Below are 18,464 nucleotides of genomic sequence, written 5' to 3'. Positions count from 1 at the left end.
CATGCCTGCAATGAAGCACCACCGTTTGCCCCTTTCAGACCACCTTACAGCTGGGATGAACGCGAGAAGCCCTATGAGCTATCGCCTCATTTAAAACACGAGGGTGAGAAGCCAGCTCAGAGACTTTGGCATAGGTGGTGGACAGATGGCCCAGGTGGATGAAGAGGTGAACGGACAGGTGGACAGGAGAACAGGATGAGGTACCAGGAGCCCCTCATTCTCCTCCTGCCTTATTACCAACTACTTTTTCTCAACCAAGGCAAATCATTTCATGTCTCTGGGACTTTCCCTTCTCTCTGAGGCCACGAGGCCCGGAGGCTCTCTCTTCAGCTCCCCCGCTCTTTGATGCCATGAAACGATAGAACTTTTCAAAACGATTGTACTTGTCAATGCCAGGGCCACTTTGCTGTAACTATCTACTGGAATATCATTCAGCCTTAATAAGGAAGGAAATGCTGCCATTTGCAACAACATGGATGAACACTGAGGATATCACGCTACGGGAAATAAGTCAGACAGAGAAAGACAAATACGGGATGATCTCACATGTAAAATCTTAAAAAAAAAAAAAAGAGAGAGAGAGAGAAGAACTCATGGAAACAGAGAGCCGATCAGTGGGGGCAGGGGCAGGGGATGGGGGTAGAATGAGTGCAGGGAAGTAGGCAAAAATGGTGAAGGGGTACAAGCTTCCGGTTGTAAGATGAACGGGTCCTGTGGATGTAACGGATAGCATGACGACTATGGTTGACAATACTGTGTCCTACAGTTGAAAGTTGCCAGGCAAACAGATCGTAAAAGCTCTCAGCATGCACACACGCACGCACACACTATTTGAGTGGATGGATCTGTTAACTCATCTTGCCGTGGTAATCATTTTGCAATATACACGTACATCGAATCATCATGTTGCAAACCTGAAACTTACACAATGCTATAGGTCAATGACATCTCAATAAAGCTGGGGGAAAAAAAACACCCAACTCTGTTCACTTTCTCATTAAAAACAAAATGGCTGCGAGCAGAACTGCATCAAAAAGTAGTTCCCACCTTGAATCGAGATGTTCACATAAGGAGGAAAACAGCATACTAATATTAGCAGTGAGGGGCCCCACCCTTGCTTCCTGGGTGAATAGAAAAGTCAGCATTACTCAAGCCCCTCTGGGAGTCTGTGTGCATTTAATTCTTCTTCTAGAAGACCTTTGTGAAATGCGAGACTGCCTACTTGGGACTGTTACACCTCTCTATAGCATGCTTAGCACCTCCCTTTTCATTTTTCCTAAGACCCCAAATTCCATTTGGCAGGAGAGACGCCAGAAAAATGGATGCCTCTGGAGCAAATCCCTTCTGTCTGTTCAAAGAGCCCTTCTCAATCGTGACCGCTTTCTGGAGTTATAAAACAGCAGGGGAGTCAACTGTATACACAGGCAGGCCCTTACAATAGCATATTTTCCCCTCCGGCTGCCAATTCTGAACAGAGCGACCATCATTTGTTTTTCTCAAGTTCAGCCACCTGGATGCTTCTTTGAATGTTACAGGAAATACAAGCAGTGGGGCAAAAACCTGCCCTTTTTTCTGCATGAGAGAATAGCAGAGGTAGAGGTATATCAAGGGGTCACCTGGTTAAAGCTTTTTCCTCCAGGCAGGTCACCGTTTGAACGGTCTGAGTCGAAACTACTGTTTCTATTTTTTAAAGACAGAGATTCTACAACCTCCCGAGTGAGCCTCTCTCACGACTTCGCGACCCCCCGAGTCATTTTCCTGACACCTCACAGCCACCTGCATGCCCCCTGCCCCCCAACCCTGGGCTCTGCTCGAATCTAAGCCTGCTTCCTCTTTGGTCCTCTACAGAGAGCCAAGGCGCCTGCTGGGTGTTTCTGTTCCGTTATTAATATGACAGGGTCACTATGAGTCTTCAGTTGGCCACGCCTACTTTGGAAACCTACAAAGCTGGGTTTGGCTGTCACTGTGTGGTCCTGTGCCTGTGGCCTGGCTGTTCAAACACAGACTGGAATCAGGGGGATGCCACCAAAGTCCCAGAGTTTCCTGAGTCTGGGCATGACCCGACAGATGGTCTCCGTGACTTCAAGAGAAAAAGCGGAGAGGCGGTAACCGAGGTCAGAGATACAGGGAGTCACACAGAGCAGGCAGACTGCACCCAGGCGCTCCTCGTGAATGGAATGCCACATCCTGGGGGGCTCTTCCTGGCGGGTGTGGTTTCCCTGTGGGGTTCTTCCCTCTCTGGGGCACTGAGAAAGCTAAGGCAGCACATGGGATGGTTCTATGTGATCAAGACACTATGAGGCACGAGTTGGGGTGAGCACGGGGTGACCTGTAGAGTCACGCCTGGGGGCGGCCTTACGGCCCCATGAGCACCCCCACAACGAGAAAGGCCCCTGGAGGACAGCCCTGCCGAATAGCAGCCACAGAGGCGGGCAGGGAGCCTCTCCTGCGGATGGACAACGTCTCCCGAGTTCATCCTCTGTGCCAGGCACAAAGCGTTGTCTCTTCCTGTCTTATAAAAGCGGCCCTCACTATTATCTCCATTTTGCAGATGAGGAAACTGAGGTCCGGGGAGGTTCCATAACTTGCTGAAGGCTTAAGCGCCTGAACCAGAACTCCACTTGTTTCCCCCGCCGGCCCAACACCCCCAGAACCCAAATTCTTAACCAGTCCGTTTTACGACCTCGCCTCCCCGCGTCTCAACCTCCAGGCATAAGCCCTGTTTTTGAATCTCTCCCACCAGAAGAGACAGTACTCATTTTCCACCCCGGGGACCTGATACGGTTTGGAAGCATGCAGATGATGGGTAGAACCCAGCCTCCGGCCCGGGGAAGGGTGTGGTTCTGGAAAAGAGTGTTACTCTTGTGTTTACTCAAAGATAGTCATTAAGTCACCGTGAAAACATCTTTCTGCAGACTAAACAACCCCACTGCTTTTTAAAAAAGCTTTCCTCACAGGAGCTATTTCTTTTTCTTTCTTTCTTTCTTTTTTTTTTTTTTTTTTGGTACCGTCTTTCTATATTTACTGGTTTTCCCCCAGGAATTCTTCTGCCCTCCCATTCTCTATTTTAATCAATCCTGTAATAAGATTCTGATCTATGCCACAGAAAAGACATGGTCATTTTCATAGTTTTCATCTCTGGCCTTAACAATAGAATAAAAGGCCAGCATGGATAGTAATCACTACTTGTGGTCCACTCTGACCCTCAGGCATTTTTTTTTTTTTTTTTTTTTTTTGGGGCCACCCCTGCGGCTGGCCATTCTTCCATTTACTGTTTGTTTCTGATACTGTTGAACTTCACCGTGTATTTGAGGGACTAGTCCTTAGTGTCATGCAGCCCCGAAATGCTTCCAACACACATTTGACTCAGGCTGATTTGCTTCTGCCTTCTAAGAGAATGCTTTAAAAGGAGCCCAGTGCTCAGAGACAAACTTTGACGACTGTCAACGATAAAATTCTCTCTCCCTGCAGGAGCCTCCTATCCCTCTCTAACACAGGTTTTAGACGCATTTGAGCAACGTCAGTCAAACCCAAGGATTCTGAGATACCCTCTCTGGTGCCTCAGTGTCCCAGCCCAGAGGTTTGCCAGCCCCGAGGGGGGGGCCCACTTACTTCGAGGTTCCCGGGGTCCATCCACTGTGATTTTGATGGCTCTATGGTACGTGGCAACTTGTGGTGGGTTCGTGAAGACCGTGATTGTCAAAGTGAAGCTTTTCCCTGTTGGAACACAAAAGAGAACACACAAAACAATGAGGTGATGGCCTGGATATATCCGCTGGGTAGTTGACCATTAATTTATGCTTTCCAGCCATCAAACTGGAAAGGTGGCACGTCTTGGGCACAAGTTGGTGGTTTTTCCAACACTCCCTTGAGTTTGGCTTTGCTTAAATTCCAGAATGCACACCTTTGGTATTTGTGTAAGATGTTAACACTTTGCATAGTTACACGGCTTCCGTTTAATCATCAATAAAACAACACAGGATCAAGAGAGATTCAGCTTTGTTTTCTTTCAAGCCAAGACTCCAGGGAACATGGGATCGGATTGGCTGCTATCCACTCCCCCAGAGCTGGTCCCCAAGGAGTGAAAGAAACTGTATCCATCTTTCCTTTTTTTTTTTTTTTCAATATATGAAGTTTATTGTCAAATTGGTTTCCATACAACACTCAGTGCTTCATCTTTCCTTTTAACATTGATTGCTTGCCCCTTCAAGGATTGGGAAAGACGGAGTACCTGAGTTTGGGAATAGGCTAAATTCAAATTATTCTCTCTGTATTTCAAAGACACTAATTGCTGGTGGACTTTAAATATTATTATTAATTAAAAAAATTTTATTAACATTTATTCATTTTTTTTTTTTTTGAGTGAGAGAGAGAGAGAGAGTGTGTGTGTGTAAGTGCAAGTTGGGGAGGGGCAGAGAGAGAGGCAGACACAGAATCCGAAGCAGGCTCCAGGCTCTGAGCTGTCAGCACAGAGCCCGACACGGGGCTCGAACTCACAAACCGTGAGATCATGACCTGAGCCAAAGTCGGACGCTTAACTGACTGAGCCACCCAGGCGCCCCTAAATATTATTTTTAAATGCTGGATGCTATTACAGGTACTCATGGGATTGGCCAGACACAATTTACAGTCAACAAACTGACTTCACAATATGTAACTGACAGACTGAGGTTCAATAAGGACTAGAGACATATACACGCATGGGGATCTCCACCCAAACACTTCACATACATGCATGGGATGCAAGCACCTTTTTATAACATATGTCTACCGCCATGGTTTTAGTAACTTTTAAAAACTATTTTAAAATATATATATATAACTCAGAATACAGTGACTAATGTATAAATACATAAATAACTAACAGAACAGAAATATACCAACAATTAATATTAATAATATAAGTATTAATATGCACATATATTGATCATTGAAAACATTTTTTGGCTAGGTGGTTCAAAGGGCGAACTCTTGGTTTGAACTTGGGCTAGCTGACCTTTGGCAAGGCCCCAGACCCCTCCGTGCCTCAGTGCCCTTACCTGGAAAATGGGTACATATAACATTTTCTACCTTATAGGGTTTGGAGGAGGTTAAATGAGCTCATAGGAGTAAAATCATTAAGATGGTATCTGGAGCATGATATTCGAAGGTGTGCGTGTGTGTGTGTGTGTGTGTGTGTGTGTTGTGCTCGCTTTTATTATTTTCCTTTTCTGTTTCTCAGAGTTCCCCAACAGGATCCTAAGGTTTGACTAAGCATGCTATTTGGACCACCCACATCACTGCAGTGGGTCTCTATTTAACAGCTTCTCCTCTTAGTCATGTACCATGAAATGAAACCTAGAAGAAATGAAAGGCCCACCCATCCCCCTATCTTCCCAACCCACGTAAGACTCAAATTGTCTTCCTCCCCCAAGTTAGAAAGAACAGAGTATCTTCAACTGTCCTGCACGTTTTCACACCAAAGAAAGCTACAAAAAAGCTCAATAAAAACACAGGTGACCCTTGAACAACACAGGTGTTAGGGGCAGCGACCCCTGCCCTGTTGAAAATCCATGTATAACCTTTGATTCCCCAAAAACTACCAATAGCCTACTGCCTATTTGAAGACTCACCGATAATGTAAACAGTCGATTAACACGAATTTTGTATTTCAGGTATATTATACACTGTGTTCTTATCATAAAGGAAGCTAGAGAAAAGGAAATATTATTATTATTATCATTAATGTTTATTTTTTTTGAGAGGGAGAGAGAACACAGGGGAATGGGGAGGGGCGGAGAGAGGGGGGAACAGAGGATCTGAAGCGGGCTCCGTGCTGACAGCAGAGAGCTTGATGTGGGGCTCGAACCCACGAACCGTGAGATCATGACCTGAGCTGAAGTCAGACGCTTAACCGACTAGGCTACCCCTGTGCCCCGAAAAGAAAATATTATTAAGAAAATCGTAAGGAAGAGAAAATATGTTTACAGTCCTGTACTGTATTTATCAAAAAAAAAATCTGCATGTACATGAACCTGCATGGTTCAACCCATGTTGTCCAAGGGTCTACTGTGTAATCTTTGGCCACAGCAAGCCAGTGATTCCTAATCATGAAAAGTCCCCAGTGAACAATCCCCAAGGATCCGCATTCTGTCTACAGTGAAGCCTGCGATAAGAGGAACAATGACAAGTAACCACTGGATGCTGAAACCGGCTTCGTCCGGCCTGGCTTTGCAACCACAGTCATGGCTGACAGGCCAGGCTGCTCTCTAGGGAGGGGTGCTGAGGGGCCTAGAGCACTGGAGGAGCCCGGGAGGCCCAGCCCACAAATTTATCTTCCCATCAGCTGCTCTTCTCTCCTGGAACCCAGAGAAGATCCCTTTTGGGCTTTAGGGATTTGCCATGTTTAGGACATCGTTCAAATGTGGCCAGACGATACCCCAGATCACTTCTCCCCTTGGCATCTCCCTGAGGTAGGGGCGCGCGCAGGAGGGGCTGCTGGTCAGGCCTGGCGAGGAGGGCACGGCGATGTGGAGGCAGCACCCAGTTCAACTGCCCATCTTGGTCAAGGGAGCAAAGGCAACTATGGCCCAGGTGGCCCATCCACGTGGTCCTCTGAGCCCTAAGGCCATCCACCTTTTGTCAAGAACCTACAAGGTGGGGAGGCGCCTGGGTGGCTCAATCGGTTAAGCGCCTGACTTCAGTTCAGGTCTTGATCTCCTGGTTCGTGGGTTCGGGCCCTGCGTCGGGCTCTGTGCTGACAGCTCAGAGCCTGGAGCCTGCTTCAAGTTTTGTGTCCCCTCTCTCTCTGCCCCTCCCCTGCTCATACTCTCTCTCAAAAATAAATAAACATTAAAAAAAAAAAAGACCCTACAAGAGGTATGGACCGTATTAAGACTGGATCCCACACCAGCTATTAGGACCTTCTCCCCGATGAGCCCCCTCCCCCCACCCCGCGTTATTTCTTGCTCACTCTTCTCTCCCCCAGCTGGACTCACGGCCACGGGATTTCCACTCTGGGGTCTGTCTTCCTCCAGCCACCTGGCCAGCCTGTCAAGGCTTCCTTGCTTTGCCCATACCGTCCCCCGCCCTCCCGCTTCTATGTTCCTGGCTTCAAAGTCGGGCTCGTGTTTCAGGCAGCCTCCCCACATCTGCCTCCGAAAGCGGTCTTCGACTTCGATGGGGACTGAACGGGTTTGCGGCTCTGAAAGCCCAAGGACAGGGATGGTGGTCCAAGACCACCGTGCCTTTCTCAGAGGAAGGTGGCAAAAGGATGAGGTGGCAGCAGGTGGCTTCAGGTAGAGGGGGATTGAGATGGAGAAAAAAAAAAAAAAAGACCTTGAGGACACAAGCAATGAGCAATGACGTGGCCCCAGGGACCCAGCAGGTCTGGGCGCATGAGGGGCCGGGCTGCTCTTCCTTCCAGAGGCTTAGATACGAGTTCATGCAACAAACGATGTGACCTCTCTGGATCTCAGTCTCCTGATCTGCAAAACAGGGAGCCCGGGGGTCGTGGGATACGCACAAGGTCACTTTCAACTCACGGTATCTTCTGAGGACGCAGCCCTCCCGGCGCCCACGTTCACGTGCGTGTGTGTGCCTACATGTAGCTGTGCCCCCGTGCGCCTCCCCCATCACCTGTAGCGTCAGCATTTCAGAGTCCGTGAAAATACTGTATTACTTTCCTAGAGCTGCTGTTAACAAATTTCCACAAACCGACGGTGGGGGCGGGGGGGGGGGGGAGGAGGCTTAAAACAACTGAAATTTATTGTCTCATAGTTCTAGAGGCCAGAAATCCAATATCAAGGTGTCGGCAGGGCCGTGCTCTCTCTGAAGGCTCTGGGGCAGAATCCTTCCTTCCTTGTCCCTGCTTCTGGTGCTCGCAGGCAAGCCTGGGCTTTCCTTGGCGTCCAAGTTCATCATTCAGCTTCTGCCTCTGCTGTCACGCGGCCTTTGTTCCCCTGTGTGGCTTCTGTCTCCAAATGCACTTCTCCTTATAAGGGCACCAGTCATTGGAGTTAGGGCCCACCCTCGCCCGAGATGTCCTCACCTTACTTGATTACATCTGCAAAACCCCTATATCTAAGTAAGGTTGCCTTCTGAGGTTCCCCGTGAACATGAGTTTTTAGGGAACACTATACAAGCTAGTTCAAACACCGAATGTCGTCAGAGTTCCGGTCTTGACATTATGACTAACAAGTTCTCTACAGGCACCTGTATATTTTACCCTCTGAAATGGTCCCACTCCTTTGGTAGCCCTAGTGAATCATCCTATCCCTTTTTTTAAACGTTTATTCATTTTAGAGGGCGGGGGTGGGGGGGAACGCACGTGCCTACGAGTGGGGGAGGGGTAGAGAGAGAGAGAGAGAGAGAGAGAGAATCTCAAGCAGGCTCCGCACTGTCAGTGCAGAGTCTGATGTGGGGCTTGATGTCACGAACGGTGAGATCACCACCTGAGCTGAAATCAAGAAGTTGGATGCTCAACCGGCTTAGCCACCCAGGTGCCCCATACGATCATCCCAATCTTGATTTCCTAAATGACAACGAAGAATTAGTTTTTATAATATTGGCATTTTCAGATTTGTGTAGAACTTGCAACCTTTCACGCCTTTTCCTCTATACTATTGCATTGGGTCGTCGGAATGGTCTCATGAAGTAAACAAGAGAGATTTTATTGTCCCTCGTCAACAGGTAGCAAAGCGAAGGCTCAGGGAAATTCCGTAACTTGCCCCAAGTCACACAGCCTGTATACACAGCAGAACCCAGATCTCTCAGCTTTACACCCACTGTTCTTCACGTTGTCGTCAGGAAATCCCAAAACCCGATTTGCAAACTCATTGCCAGCAGCACTGGGAATCCAGACTCCTGGCATAATTTCCATGCTCTACCATTGCCCCAGAAAGCGAATGTAGCCCCCGTGACTTCGCTATACCCACATTGTGCTCGACAGCTAACCGTGAGCCTGGGTTATAGTTCAGAAGCAGCTTCTTACGGGGCTGAATTTGGGCTCCTGGCAGCTGAGCATTTAATGCCACCCCCCCGGGAAACCACAGACTGGCCTGCTTAATCGGGAATGAAATCCAACCAAGGTGAATACTTGTGAAATTGTTGCCCATAATTCTAACTCTATCATTTTATTTCTGCCCATCGTTTTATGTGCAGTCACGAGAAATGTGACCGTCCGTCCAGCAAGAGCCACTAGCTGGGGCGTTCTGGCCCCAGGAACGTGCTGTTCACGACGGTGGAGATATTCTGCTTCCTCCCCTCACAATGGGCTCTTGTTTACGGCTTTGAGCACCAGGACATCTGCTCATGACCTCATAGACGGAGGTAATAAGTGATGACACTTTGTTCACAGGTGTGTGTGACATTTTTCCACTCTGGGAAAACTCTGCCTCCGACTTCCTTGTGTTCCTCCGATCAGACCTGGCACCGAGCTTGATAACTGGCGAGAGTCGGCCAGTGGGCACCCGTGACTGCCGTTTGGAGCCTCGGGGCCCCCCACGCGCTGCCCTTCACCGCCTCCCAGCCCTTGTTGGCCGGCACCTGGAGTGGTGGTAGCTGCCCCCACCAAGAGCACACGCGCTGTTAGCCGGATTCCCTCATTAGAATGACCTATGGGCCTGGTATTTGAAGTGCGTGGGTGTGGAGAGTGAAAGAGGCTGAAGTGTTTTTCCCAGCAGACTGTAGCCAGACTGGTAAGTCAGAGGAGAGCAAAGGAGAACGGACCGGCTAAATAACTGCCATCCCCAAAAGTGGCTCTGCAGGATCCAGTGCGGGCCTGGGAGGACGGTGCTGCCGTAGAGAGAGCTGATTCATTCACTTGTGTGGCCCGGAGAGGCTCGAAGTTCCCCTGCATCCCTGGCTTTGGTGCCAGGAGACGAGCAGAGGCCTTGGCGCCCCGAGGCACGCTGCTCTTGGCTCCCGAGGGGACGAGCGGCAGGCTGCAGGTGTCCCGTGTGGGGGTACACGGTGCAGCGAGCGCCCAAAGGGCGCACAGAGACCTTCCTTCTCCAGCTCACAGGGACTAACTCAAACGGCAGCCTCAGCTCTGGCCAGTGGTCGGGTTCCAGGAGGAACCCGTTTAGAAGCTCGAACTCGAACGCTAGGACTGAATGAGGAGGCAGGAGCTACACGACAGGGGACAGAAGGGTCGCCTTATGCTCAAAAGCTGCGAAAGATAAGGCACTGAGTATATAATCTGGTGGACGTGGGCATATGCAGAGTGTGAGTTACAGTGTGGGCCCTGAAGCCAGAAATGCCCGTTTCCGTATCTCTGCCACATGCTAGCCGCCTGACCTTGAGCAAGTCACCTAACCTCTCTGGGGCCTCAGCTTTGTCATCCGTAAAACGGGGGCGACACCAGTCTTTCCATCTCATCGTCTCATTATGCAAGTTCAATGAAGTAACGAATCCGCACATACTGGTTTAATTATCGTTAAAGACGTGAGCAAGGTGATTCCACGAAGACGGAGGTGGGGGCGATCTGGGGAGGAGGAGCTGGTGACGAGGCACGTCGAGGTCTGATGGGGCTGGTGGGTGCCGGGCAGGGGGCACCCTTGAAGCTCCACCAGGCCCTCCCTGTTTTCCCTAGAGTCCCAGCAAACGGAGGCAGAGCACAGAGGGCAGCAGACAGGACAGCGGCCCGAGCCCCGCGGACACGTCAGGAAAACTGCACGTTCAACTGGAATGTCAAGTTCACTCCTGCCCCGCCAGCTGGCGGTCTTTGTGAGGCACAACTGTGGCTGGCTGATCCGCCCTATAAACACGCTGGGCCAAATGCTCCCCGGCGACCATGTGTCGCCCCCCTCGACGCCAGTGTCGAGTTCATCCGAGTGCCAGGACAAAACACTAACTGCTTTATTTAGTCGGGAAGAAGGTCACGGGTGAGTCTTCCCCGACGCTTTCAGGCGGCCCCACGTTTCCAGGCCTCGGGCTGCTGACCTCTGACAGCCACCTGTGGTCTAATAAAGCCACAGCTGGGCAGTTCCTTGTGGCCCCAGCACAGACTCCGATTCCTCACCGCATCTGAGAAGTAGTCAAACCTCAGGACTGCTCCCCAAGGGGCCGAGGGTGGGGAGGGGAAGACAGGGCGTAAAGGCCACTCGAAATCGTTCCTCGCCCACGAGCGGAATAGCAGACACAGAAGCTGGGGCCCTGTCACATCACGGCAGTGTCCTCCTATGCCAATGGTGTCAGGGGCAGCTCTCTCAGTCCTGTCCCGTTGTGACTGTCCCTCCCTGGGTTTGGTTCGTGGGTATAGCCCATCTGTCTGCATTGGCTCCTCGGCCGCTGGGCTGTGTTTCTGTCACTCTCCTTGGGGTAGGTTTGGACCTGAGACTCTTCTCCTTTTGAGGCAGTTTCGCTGGGATGTGAAACTTGCCCTTTGTCACGCAAGGGAAGGCTGTCCGCACAGAGGGCCGTCGGCCGTGGGGGCCGGAAGGGGCAGGGGGCCGCGGGGACACACCGTCATGACATCTTTCACTTGCGTGGGCATCTCTGCGGGAAAACCGGCTGTGCTCACGAACTTTAAACACTTAAGAGCGCAAGTAAAGAACAGTCAAACGAAGGGAAAAAAAATGCAGCTTTGAAAAGCAAGAAAAGCCCATGAAGGCTCAGGTTTTGCTCTTTGCAAATTCTGGAAATCCCAACAGATTCTGAAATGTTGCAGGAAGAGTTCTCCTTTTACTGTAGAGATTGTGCCGGGTCTCCTTTTCATGAAGGATAACTAAGTATTAAAATTAATGCACCCTCAGATTCCAGGGGAAATCTGAACTGGGGGTATTTTTCACAAAGCACTTTTTTTTTTTTTTTTTTTTTTTGAGAGAGAGCGAGCGAGTGAGCGGGGGAAGTGGGGCAGAGAGAGAGGGAAAGAGAGTATCCCAAGCAGGTTCCACACCCTGCCGGACGCGGGGGTCCATCTCATGACCACGTGATCATGACCTGAACTGAAATCAAGAGTCTAATGCTCAACTGACTGAGCCACCCAGGTGCTGCACATTAAGCATTTTTAGAAGATGCTTATTTATTTATTTTGAGAGAGAGAGAGAGAATCCCAAGCAAGCTCTCCACCCAGTGTGGGGCTCGATCTCACAAACCATGAAATCATGACCTGAGCCATAATCAAGAGTCAGACGCTCAACCAGCTGAGCCACCCAGGCGCCCTCTACACACAAAGCATTTTTAATTTACATTTCTTACGTTTTCCACTGGAACAGCCGAACAGCCAGAGTTCATGCTTTTGCTCTCATCCATTTCCTCATCTAAACACCACTATTTTTGACAGGGGAGCTGTCAAATGATTTACATGAGGATTTCTGGATAGGGTACAAATCCTTCAAGTCGCACAGAATTTCCTACTTTCTCTAAATTGAACTGAAATGAAGACGTCCGTGTGTATCCACATGCAGGCAAAGGGCCCTGTGTGTTTGCAGATGTGTTGATCTAAGGTAAGGGTACCTGCATCCACACGGGCAGAATGCAGACGGGGGGCCCATGCTGCTGGTGCCCCCCCCCCCAAAGTCTCCTGACATGGACTTTGAACACAGAACTCAGTTTTCCATAAAAAACAGCATTTTGGGGGGGGGGGGAGGGAGTGACGAATTGTTTGAAAAAAAGCATTGTTTTACGTACAGAAAGCTGAAAACGTGCAGAGCATTTTCTCTGGAAATCTCCTCTGGAAGTCGAGGACAGGGGCAGCATTTTACTCATCTTTGTGTCTTGTTCCGAGGCAATAAAAAAAGGTTCGATCACTGGATCAGTGAATTATCCCATAAACTTTCAATCTGACAGCTGGTTCTTTACGGCGTCCGATTTCACTTTGAAGGCGTGGCTTTCCTTTCTCGTGGCACCGGTGTGAGCTCGGCCTGACCAGGGGCATGGATGGGCAAGCCTTCTTCTTCCTGGAGAATATTTACCCAACCCCAAGGCACCACGACACTCATGTGACTCTGCATTCCTTTCCCCGGATTTCACGGTCCCTCCACGATCTTCCCTTTTCTTTTGGTGTCACGGTTCCTGGGCATCTTGGTGGAGGAATCAAGTTTTAATCCTTTTAGCCCAAACACTTCCAAGACCCTGAACTGCGGCTGGGGGAGCCCTCTGGTTGGTGACCCAAGTCTCCCAGGGGAAATCGAGCCAGAGGCTTACATAGCGGGCAGGTGATCAAAGTAGCCTCGTCCTAGCCCTGACTCTGATAGTGTGATGGCCGGCTGCCTCAAGGATACAGCCCAACCCCTCACGACGCTTCAGCAGAGACCCAGGAGTGGACATTTAGAAGGGAAGGCAGCGCTGGGGTCCTCCGTTCTGCCTCCAGCCTTTCAGACCCCACAGCGGCTGCTTCCGGGAAGGCAGGTGGTGTGGCGGCTGAAAGAAGGGAGAAGCGCCAGGCAGGACTGGGGGTGTGGCAGGCAGGGCCCGGCAGGAGCGGACTCTGGGGGCAACGACATTCACCAAATAGGATGTCTACAAACTGGGTATGCACACGTCCGAGGCTGCCTGCGGGCAGAAATGGCAGTTTTCGGTCTCGAAGGCCCCAAGCCTCCTTTCCCTTTCTACATCTGCAAGCTGCCTATCTTTCTGCACTTTGTATCTGCTGATGTCAAGTCCCTGCCTAAAAGCATGTGGGCGGTTCTCCCCTTCCCTGGGACCAGGCCCAATTCCCAGTGTGGATGGAGGTCCAGGCCTTGAGCCGCTCTCTGGGTCTCCTCCTCCTCCAAAGCCCTCCCCAGATGGCCACTGGAGCATCTTCTGGCTCCTCCACGGGCAGGTGTTCTTGCCCGCCCTGTTTTCTCTGCTCGGACACTCTTCTTGGTGCCTTCACCTGACATCCTGAAATGTCTCAACGGAGACGGCAGTTTGTCCGGGAAGACAAACTTCACTAGGTTCTGCGCGACTGCTCATCTGCTTGACTGCTGGCCCCTCGCTAGCTCCCAAAGGCTGTGGCTTCTCTTTGGCTGATCTTTGTATCTCCAGTGGGGACCCAGTGCCTGGAACACAGTAGGTGCACAATGCATATCTGGTGAATGGCTGAATGGATGAATGGGGGAATGAACGAAGTGCCCTCGTTAAATGACCTCCGGGCGTGGGGGTGAAGTCTCAGAAAAAAGCGACGGACCCTCTACTTCCCGCACTGGAAGCGTCTGAAGCCTGTGCGAGACTTACCAGTTAAAACCGAGAACACAAGGTCCACCCCATGTCAAAAAATCCAGCCAATGTCTGGAACGATTATACTACTGTTATTGTATTTACTTATGAATGTTTGTGAAACTCCCGCTGTGTCTCAGGCACTCTCGTTTTATGAGGTTCTTAGAAGGATAAAGGAATTCCTCGCATCCAGAAGCAAGAGTGGAAAACAGCCTCCTTCCTAAGTGTCTGATTCAGGGACTCACGTGCCGACCTGCTCTTTTCCCACCTCCCTCCGTGCTTCTCACGGCAGAGGGAAAGACATGCCCGGGGAAGCGGGATCTCTTCTTCCTGAGTCCTGCCACACCCACATCATCTTGTTCCCATCCTTGGAGGCGCGCGTGAGAGGCACAGCCACGCCCACTGTACAGATGGGGAGACTGAGGCCAGCACATCTTAGCGAGCCCCGCAGGCCTCGGACCACGCCGCGCTACCTCCCGTGGACCCACAGAATCATGGCGAACAGGCGTGTGGGTTCTAGGTTGCCCCTGTAAGTCAGAGGCACACTGACTGGCAAGCAATCGCTTCGGTGTAATGCAGAGCCCGTGGATTTGGACAGAACGTGAGGCGACAGTATGTAGTAGGATACTTTGCCAAGCAATAGCCAGATTAGTTAATTCTCCATTTATAGATGGCCAAAAGAAAGTGCACGAACGTTCGCTTGCAGTTTCTAAAAATGCTGTGATACAACCTTAAAATGGCTCCCAGGGGAACAGCCAGCGTGTCCTTAAGTACGGTCCAAGTCCAAGGCAAGCGCCATGGTACTAAACTCCCCAAACCTGGGTGGAGTCAGCAATTACCGTGCAGGAAGAATATGACGCTCCTGGGTGCCAGCCTGTGGAGCCCAGCGACAGGACAAAGGGATTATTCTGCTTCATCGTGAAAATGCAGTGTTTATTGTTAAAATACGGTGGGGAATTAAAGGGGCATGTATGAATCCTAAACATTTGCATGCCACTAACGTTTGCACAAAAGACGTGCAATGGCTAAGTTGGGAGAACTTCTTCTCCCATGAAAAACGTGCCTCAAATTACAGTGCATATTTAATGTCGCCTCTGCCACCGCTCATCTGAGATCTCGGGGCCCGCTGCGTATAACTCTTTCGCGACCCGAGACCTCCACGCGGCCAGCGAGCAAGGGCACTCGTCCACTTGGATAAACCACACAGCAGGTCCCCGTGGCTGTCGTTTGTTACGAGCTCACAGTTTCCATCATCTGCTCTGCAGAGTTCCTGTCACTGAAGCACATCTACCATGTGAGGCAGTGAGTGACTCCTGTCGCGTGTCCCTTGTGTCAGGACATCCTCCCTGCACCCACCCCCGCTGCCAAGGACGGAGCCAGAATCAGGCTCAGAAAGGTCAAGTGACTTGCCCACGGACGCACAGCTCCGTGCCAGCGTTCTGCACCCGGGGCGATCCCCGCCCCTCCCACCCCCGCCCCCAGTGGCACTTGGTGACACGTGCACACATTTGTGGCTGTCACAGTTGGGAATGGAGCTGCTACCGGCTACCGGGGCGAGGCCAGGGATACTGCTAACCATCCGACAACACCCAGGGCAGCCCCACAATAATGAAAACTCAGCCCTAGAAGTTGATAGTATTGAGGGTGAGACACCTGCCTCAGCCGAGAATCCAGCAAAGTCCATGCACTAGCCACGAGGCTGTACTTCCCGAAGAGTCCGGGAGCCATCACTCGCCGGAAGACGTTTAATGAGACTCCGCTCTGTGCCAGGCACTGAGGATACCACACGGTGCTTTTCTAGTGCAGGCTCAGATCTTTCAGGTTTTTGAAAATTCTTGGGGGTCCACCTCTTGGGAGCGCCAGGCACATCCTCCCGTCTTTTTCGTGGTGCTTGGGTCTCGGTTACCCCTGCAGTGTCCCCGTGCATGCCACAGCTGTTCTTGAGCTCTTTCCCCGGCGACCTTCACTCCAAGCACATGGGCTCGGCACGGCCCCAGCGCAGATGCTGCCCGTGAACTCCCATTTCGGCAGCCAGCTATCTCTAATTATTTGACATGCCACAGATCTCCACGGCTGAATCTGGGGGATGGTTGCTTAACTGGGGGGAGCCTAAAGGGGAGCGTCCGTGGGGCAGGAAAGGTAAGAGTGGGGGTTTCCACGCAGGGCTGAAGCAAGCCAACGGAAACCAGGGAAAGCACTCCCAGCAAAATTTCTTTGAGAAATTCAGCCTGCAGCCGACGCGACCTTGATGCAGTAAGAACCCCTTCAGATGTGTTTCAAATCATCTTACCCTGAATCTCAGGATGGGAAACAAGTGAGAGCAGAACTAATGTTGGGGCAGGTGGGAGAAAGTTCTGGAAGAGACCCACCTGTCTGTCTGTGGTACCTGGGAACCCAGGACCATGTCAGAGACGGCCAGCAGATTGGGCCCCTTCTCTGCTCCTTTACGTGTTTCCTCCGTTTTTGTTTTTGTTTTTTTTTTTTTCTTTCCCAAGGTGTGCAGACCAAGCCCTTTCTGGTGTCCGTCAGTGATGCATTCCAGGACTTTGCTTTCAGCACTTTTTAGTTCAAGGGGACCCTGGCCGTTCACACCGATTCATGTTCCCAGAGTGGTGGATCGGTGGTCCCGGACTGCAGCACTGTGCGGGTGGGGGTGCTGAGCACTGAGAAGCCAGCACGGTACTTTCACTGGTTCCCAGTCCCTACACCTGTGGGACACTCCTGAGGGACCGGCTGCAGTATGGGGACTCTTCCAGGAAGAGCTTCTCCTGCCATGTGGCCCCGCACGCAGCCACTCCTGGCCTCCACACGTCCCCCTGCCACCCGGGGACGTTCATGTTCGGAGATGGGGCCGATGTATGCACCTAGAACACCCGTAGGTTTTCATTTTTAAAATAAGACTTTACTATTCAGTGATGTTTCCTAATTTTATTTTTTTTTATTCTCTGTGAGCTTTTGAATGTAAGCTTGTCATGTATTTTGGGGAGAGGCAGAAAGTGTTGGGGGTAGGGGGGGAAGGGAGACATTTTGCCACTTCTCATGAATGAGTGTGGTGCTGGAGGAGCGTTCTCAGTCTCAGCGCTACTGACGTTTCAGACGCGTGACTCCATTGCCAGTGTGTGTGTGTGGGGGGGGGGTTGGGGTGGCGGGGGATGGGGTGGCGGGTTAGCCTGTGCACCGCAGGGTGTGGGGCCCCATCCCTGGCTTCCACCCACTAGAGGTTACCAGCACATCCCCGTGCCAGTGGCGACAGCCAAAAATGTCTCCAGATGCTACCGAGTGTCCCATGGGGGTCAAAATCACCCCAGCTGGGAACGACTGAGTGAGCCCATCATCAAAATGGATAAGCAGAAAGACGGAGAAAATACCGACTGTGGCCTGCCCTGAGGTTTCCAAAGGCATGACGAAGACAGAGCACCTGGAAAGACCCAGCAGTGTAGGCACTGGAGGTGCACCACTCAAAGGGGCAGCCAGAGCCGTATCATGGGATGAGTTTAGATCGGCTTCTCATTAATTACAAATAAATAGGGCGCCTGGGTGGCTCAGGCGGCTAAGCATCCGACTTCGGCTCAGGTCATGATCTCACGGCTTGCGGGTTCAAGCCCCACGTCGGGCTCGGCGCTGACGGCTCGGAGCCTGGAGCCTGCCTCGGATTCTGTGTCTCCCTCTCTCTCTCTCTCTCTGCCCCTTCCCTGCTGGCTCTCTGTCTCTCTCTCTCAAAAATAAATAAACATTAAAGAATCAAAAACATTAGAAGTAAATAGATACTGACTGTACTCCATACAATAATTTCAAGTAGAATGAAGGAAAAACAACCGTAAAGACCCAAAACCAGTGCCTTGAGCGAGCTGGAATGTTTCCACCTCCCAGCAGGCCCATCCCTCGTCGCCTCGTCTGCCGAGATCTGATAAGCACACAGATCACCAGCTGAGCTCAAACACCCATACTCCTGTGCAGTGCCTTCGAGCAAGCCAAGGAAAGTCTCCTTTGTTTGCATAAGGTGACTCAGTTAGGGCCACACAGCACCCTGAGAATGCCCGCCAGCACTCCCATTAACCAGACCCAGGAGTTTCCTTGGGTCAGGAGGCTGCGGGAGGTGGAACTGTCTACGGCTGACGCCACCCACACATCCTTAATGACGGTCTGAAATCTCGAGGTAAAAGCAGGGATTCATCTAAGTTGAAAAATCAACAGGAAATTTACTTCCATCTTCTTTGAGAAGAACACAGTTTAAGTAGCTTCTAGACGCACTCTTCCACACCAAGGACATGGCAAGACACCCGTTCTGGCTCCAGCAGCTGAGAAAGGCCAAGAGCCTCTCCAAGAAGGATGTTGGGATC

General features: G+C 51.0%; 1 protein-coding gene across 5 annotated transcripts in view; it reads right to left on the bottom strand.

Annotated features, from left to right (window-relative positions):
• Window positions 1-18,464, bottom strand: part of RUNX1 (RUNX family transcription factor 1) — a 255,533-nt gene that overhangs the window by 64,195 nt on the left and 172,874 nt on the right. For all 5 annotated transcript variants that reach the window (XM_078452808.2, XM_078452809.2, XM_060640455.3 and 2 more), the window contains one exon: window positions 3,613-3,717. In XM_078452808.2, the coding sequence (XP_078308934.1) occupies window positions 3,613-3,717 (105 nt within the window). The remainder of the gene's footprint in view (window positions 1-3,612; window positions 3,718-18,464) is intronic.

The sequence above is a fragment of the Panthera onca genome, chromosome C2, assembly GCF_046562875.1.
Source record: "Panthera onca isolate mPanOnc1 chromosome C2, mPanOnc1 haplotype 2, whole genome shotgun sequence".
Lineage (NCBI taxonomy): Eukaryota > Metazoa > Chordata > Mammalia > Carnivora > Felidae > Panthera > Panthera onca.
The sequence above is the reverse complement of the archived record's forward strand: the minus strand, read 5'-3'. Positions and strand labels throughout refer to the sequence as shown.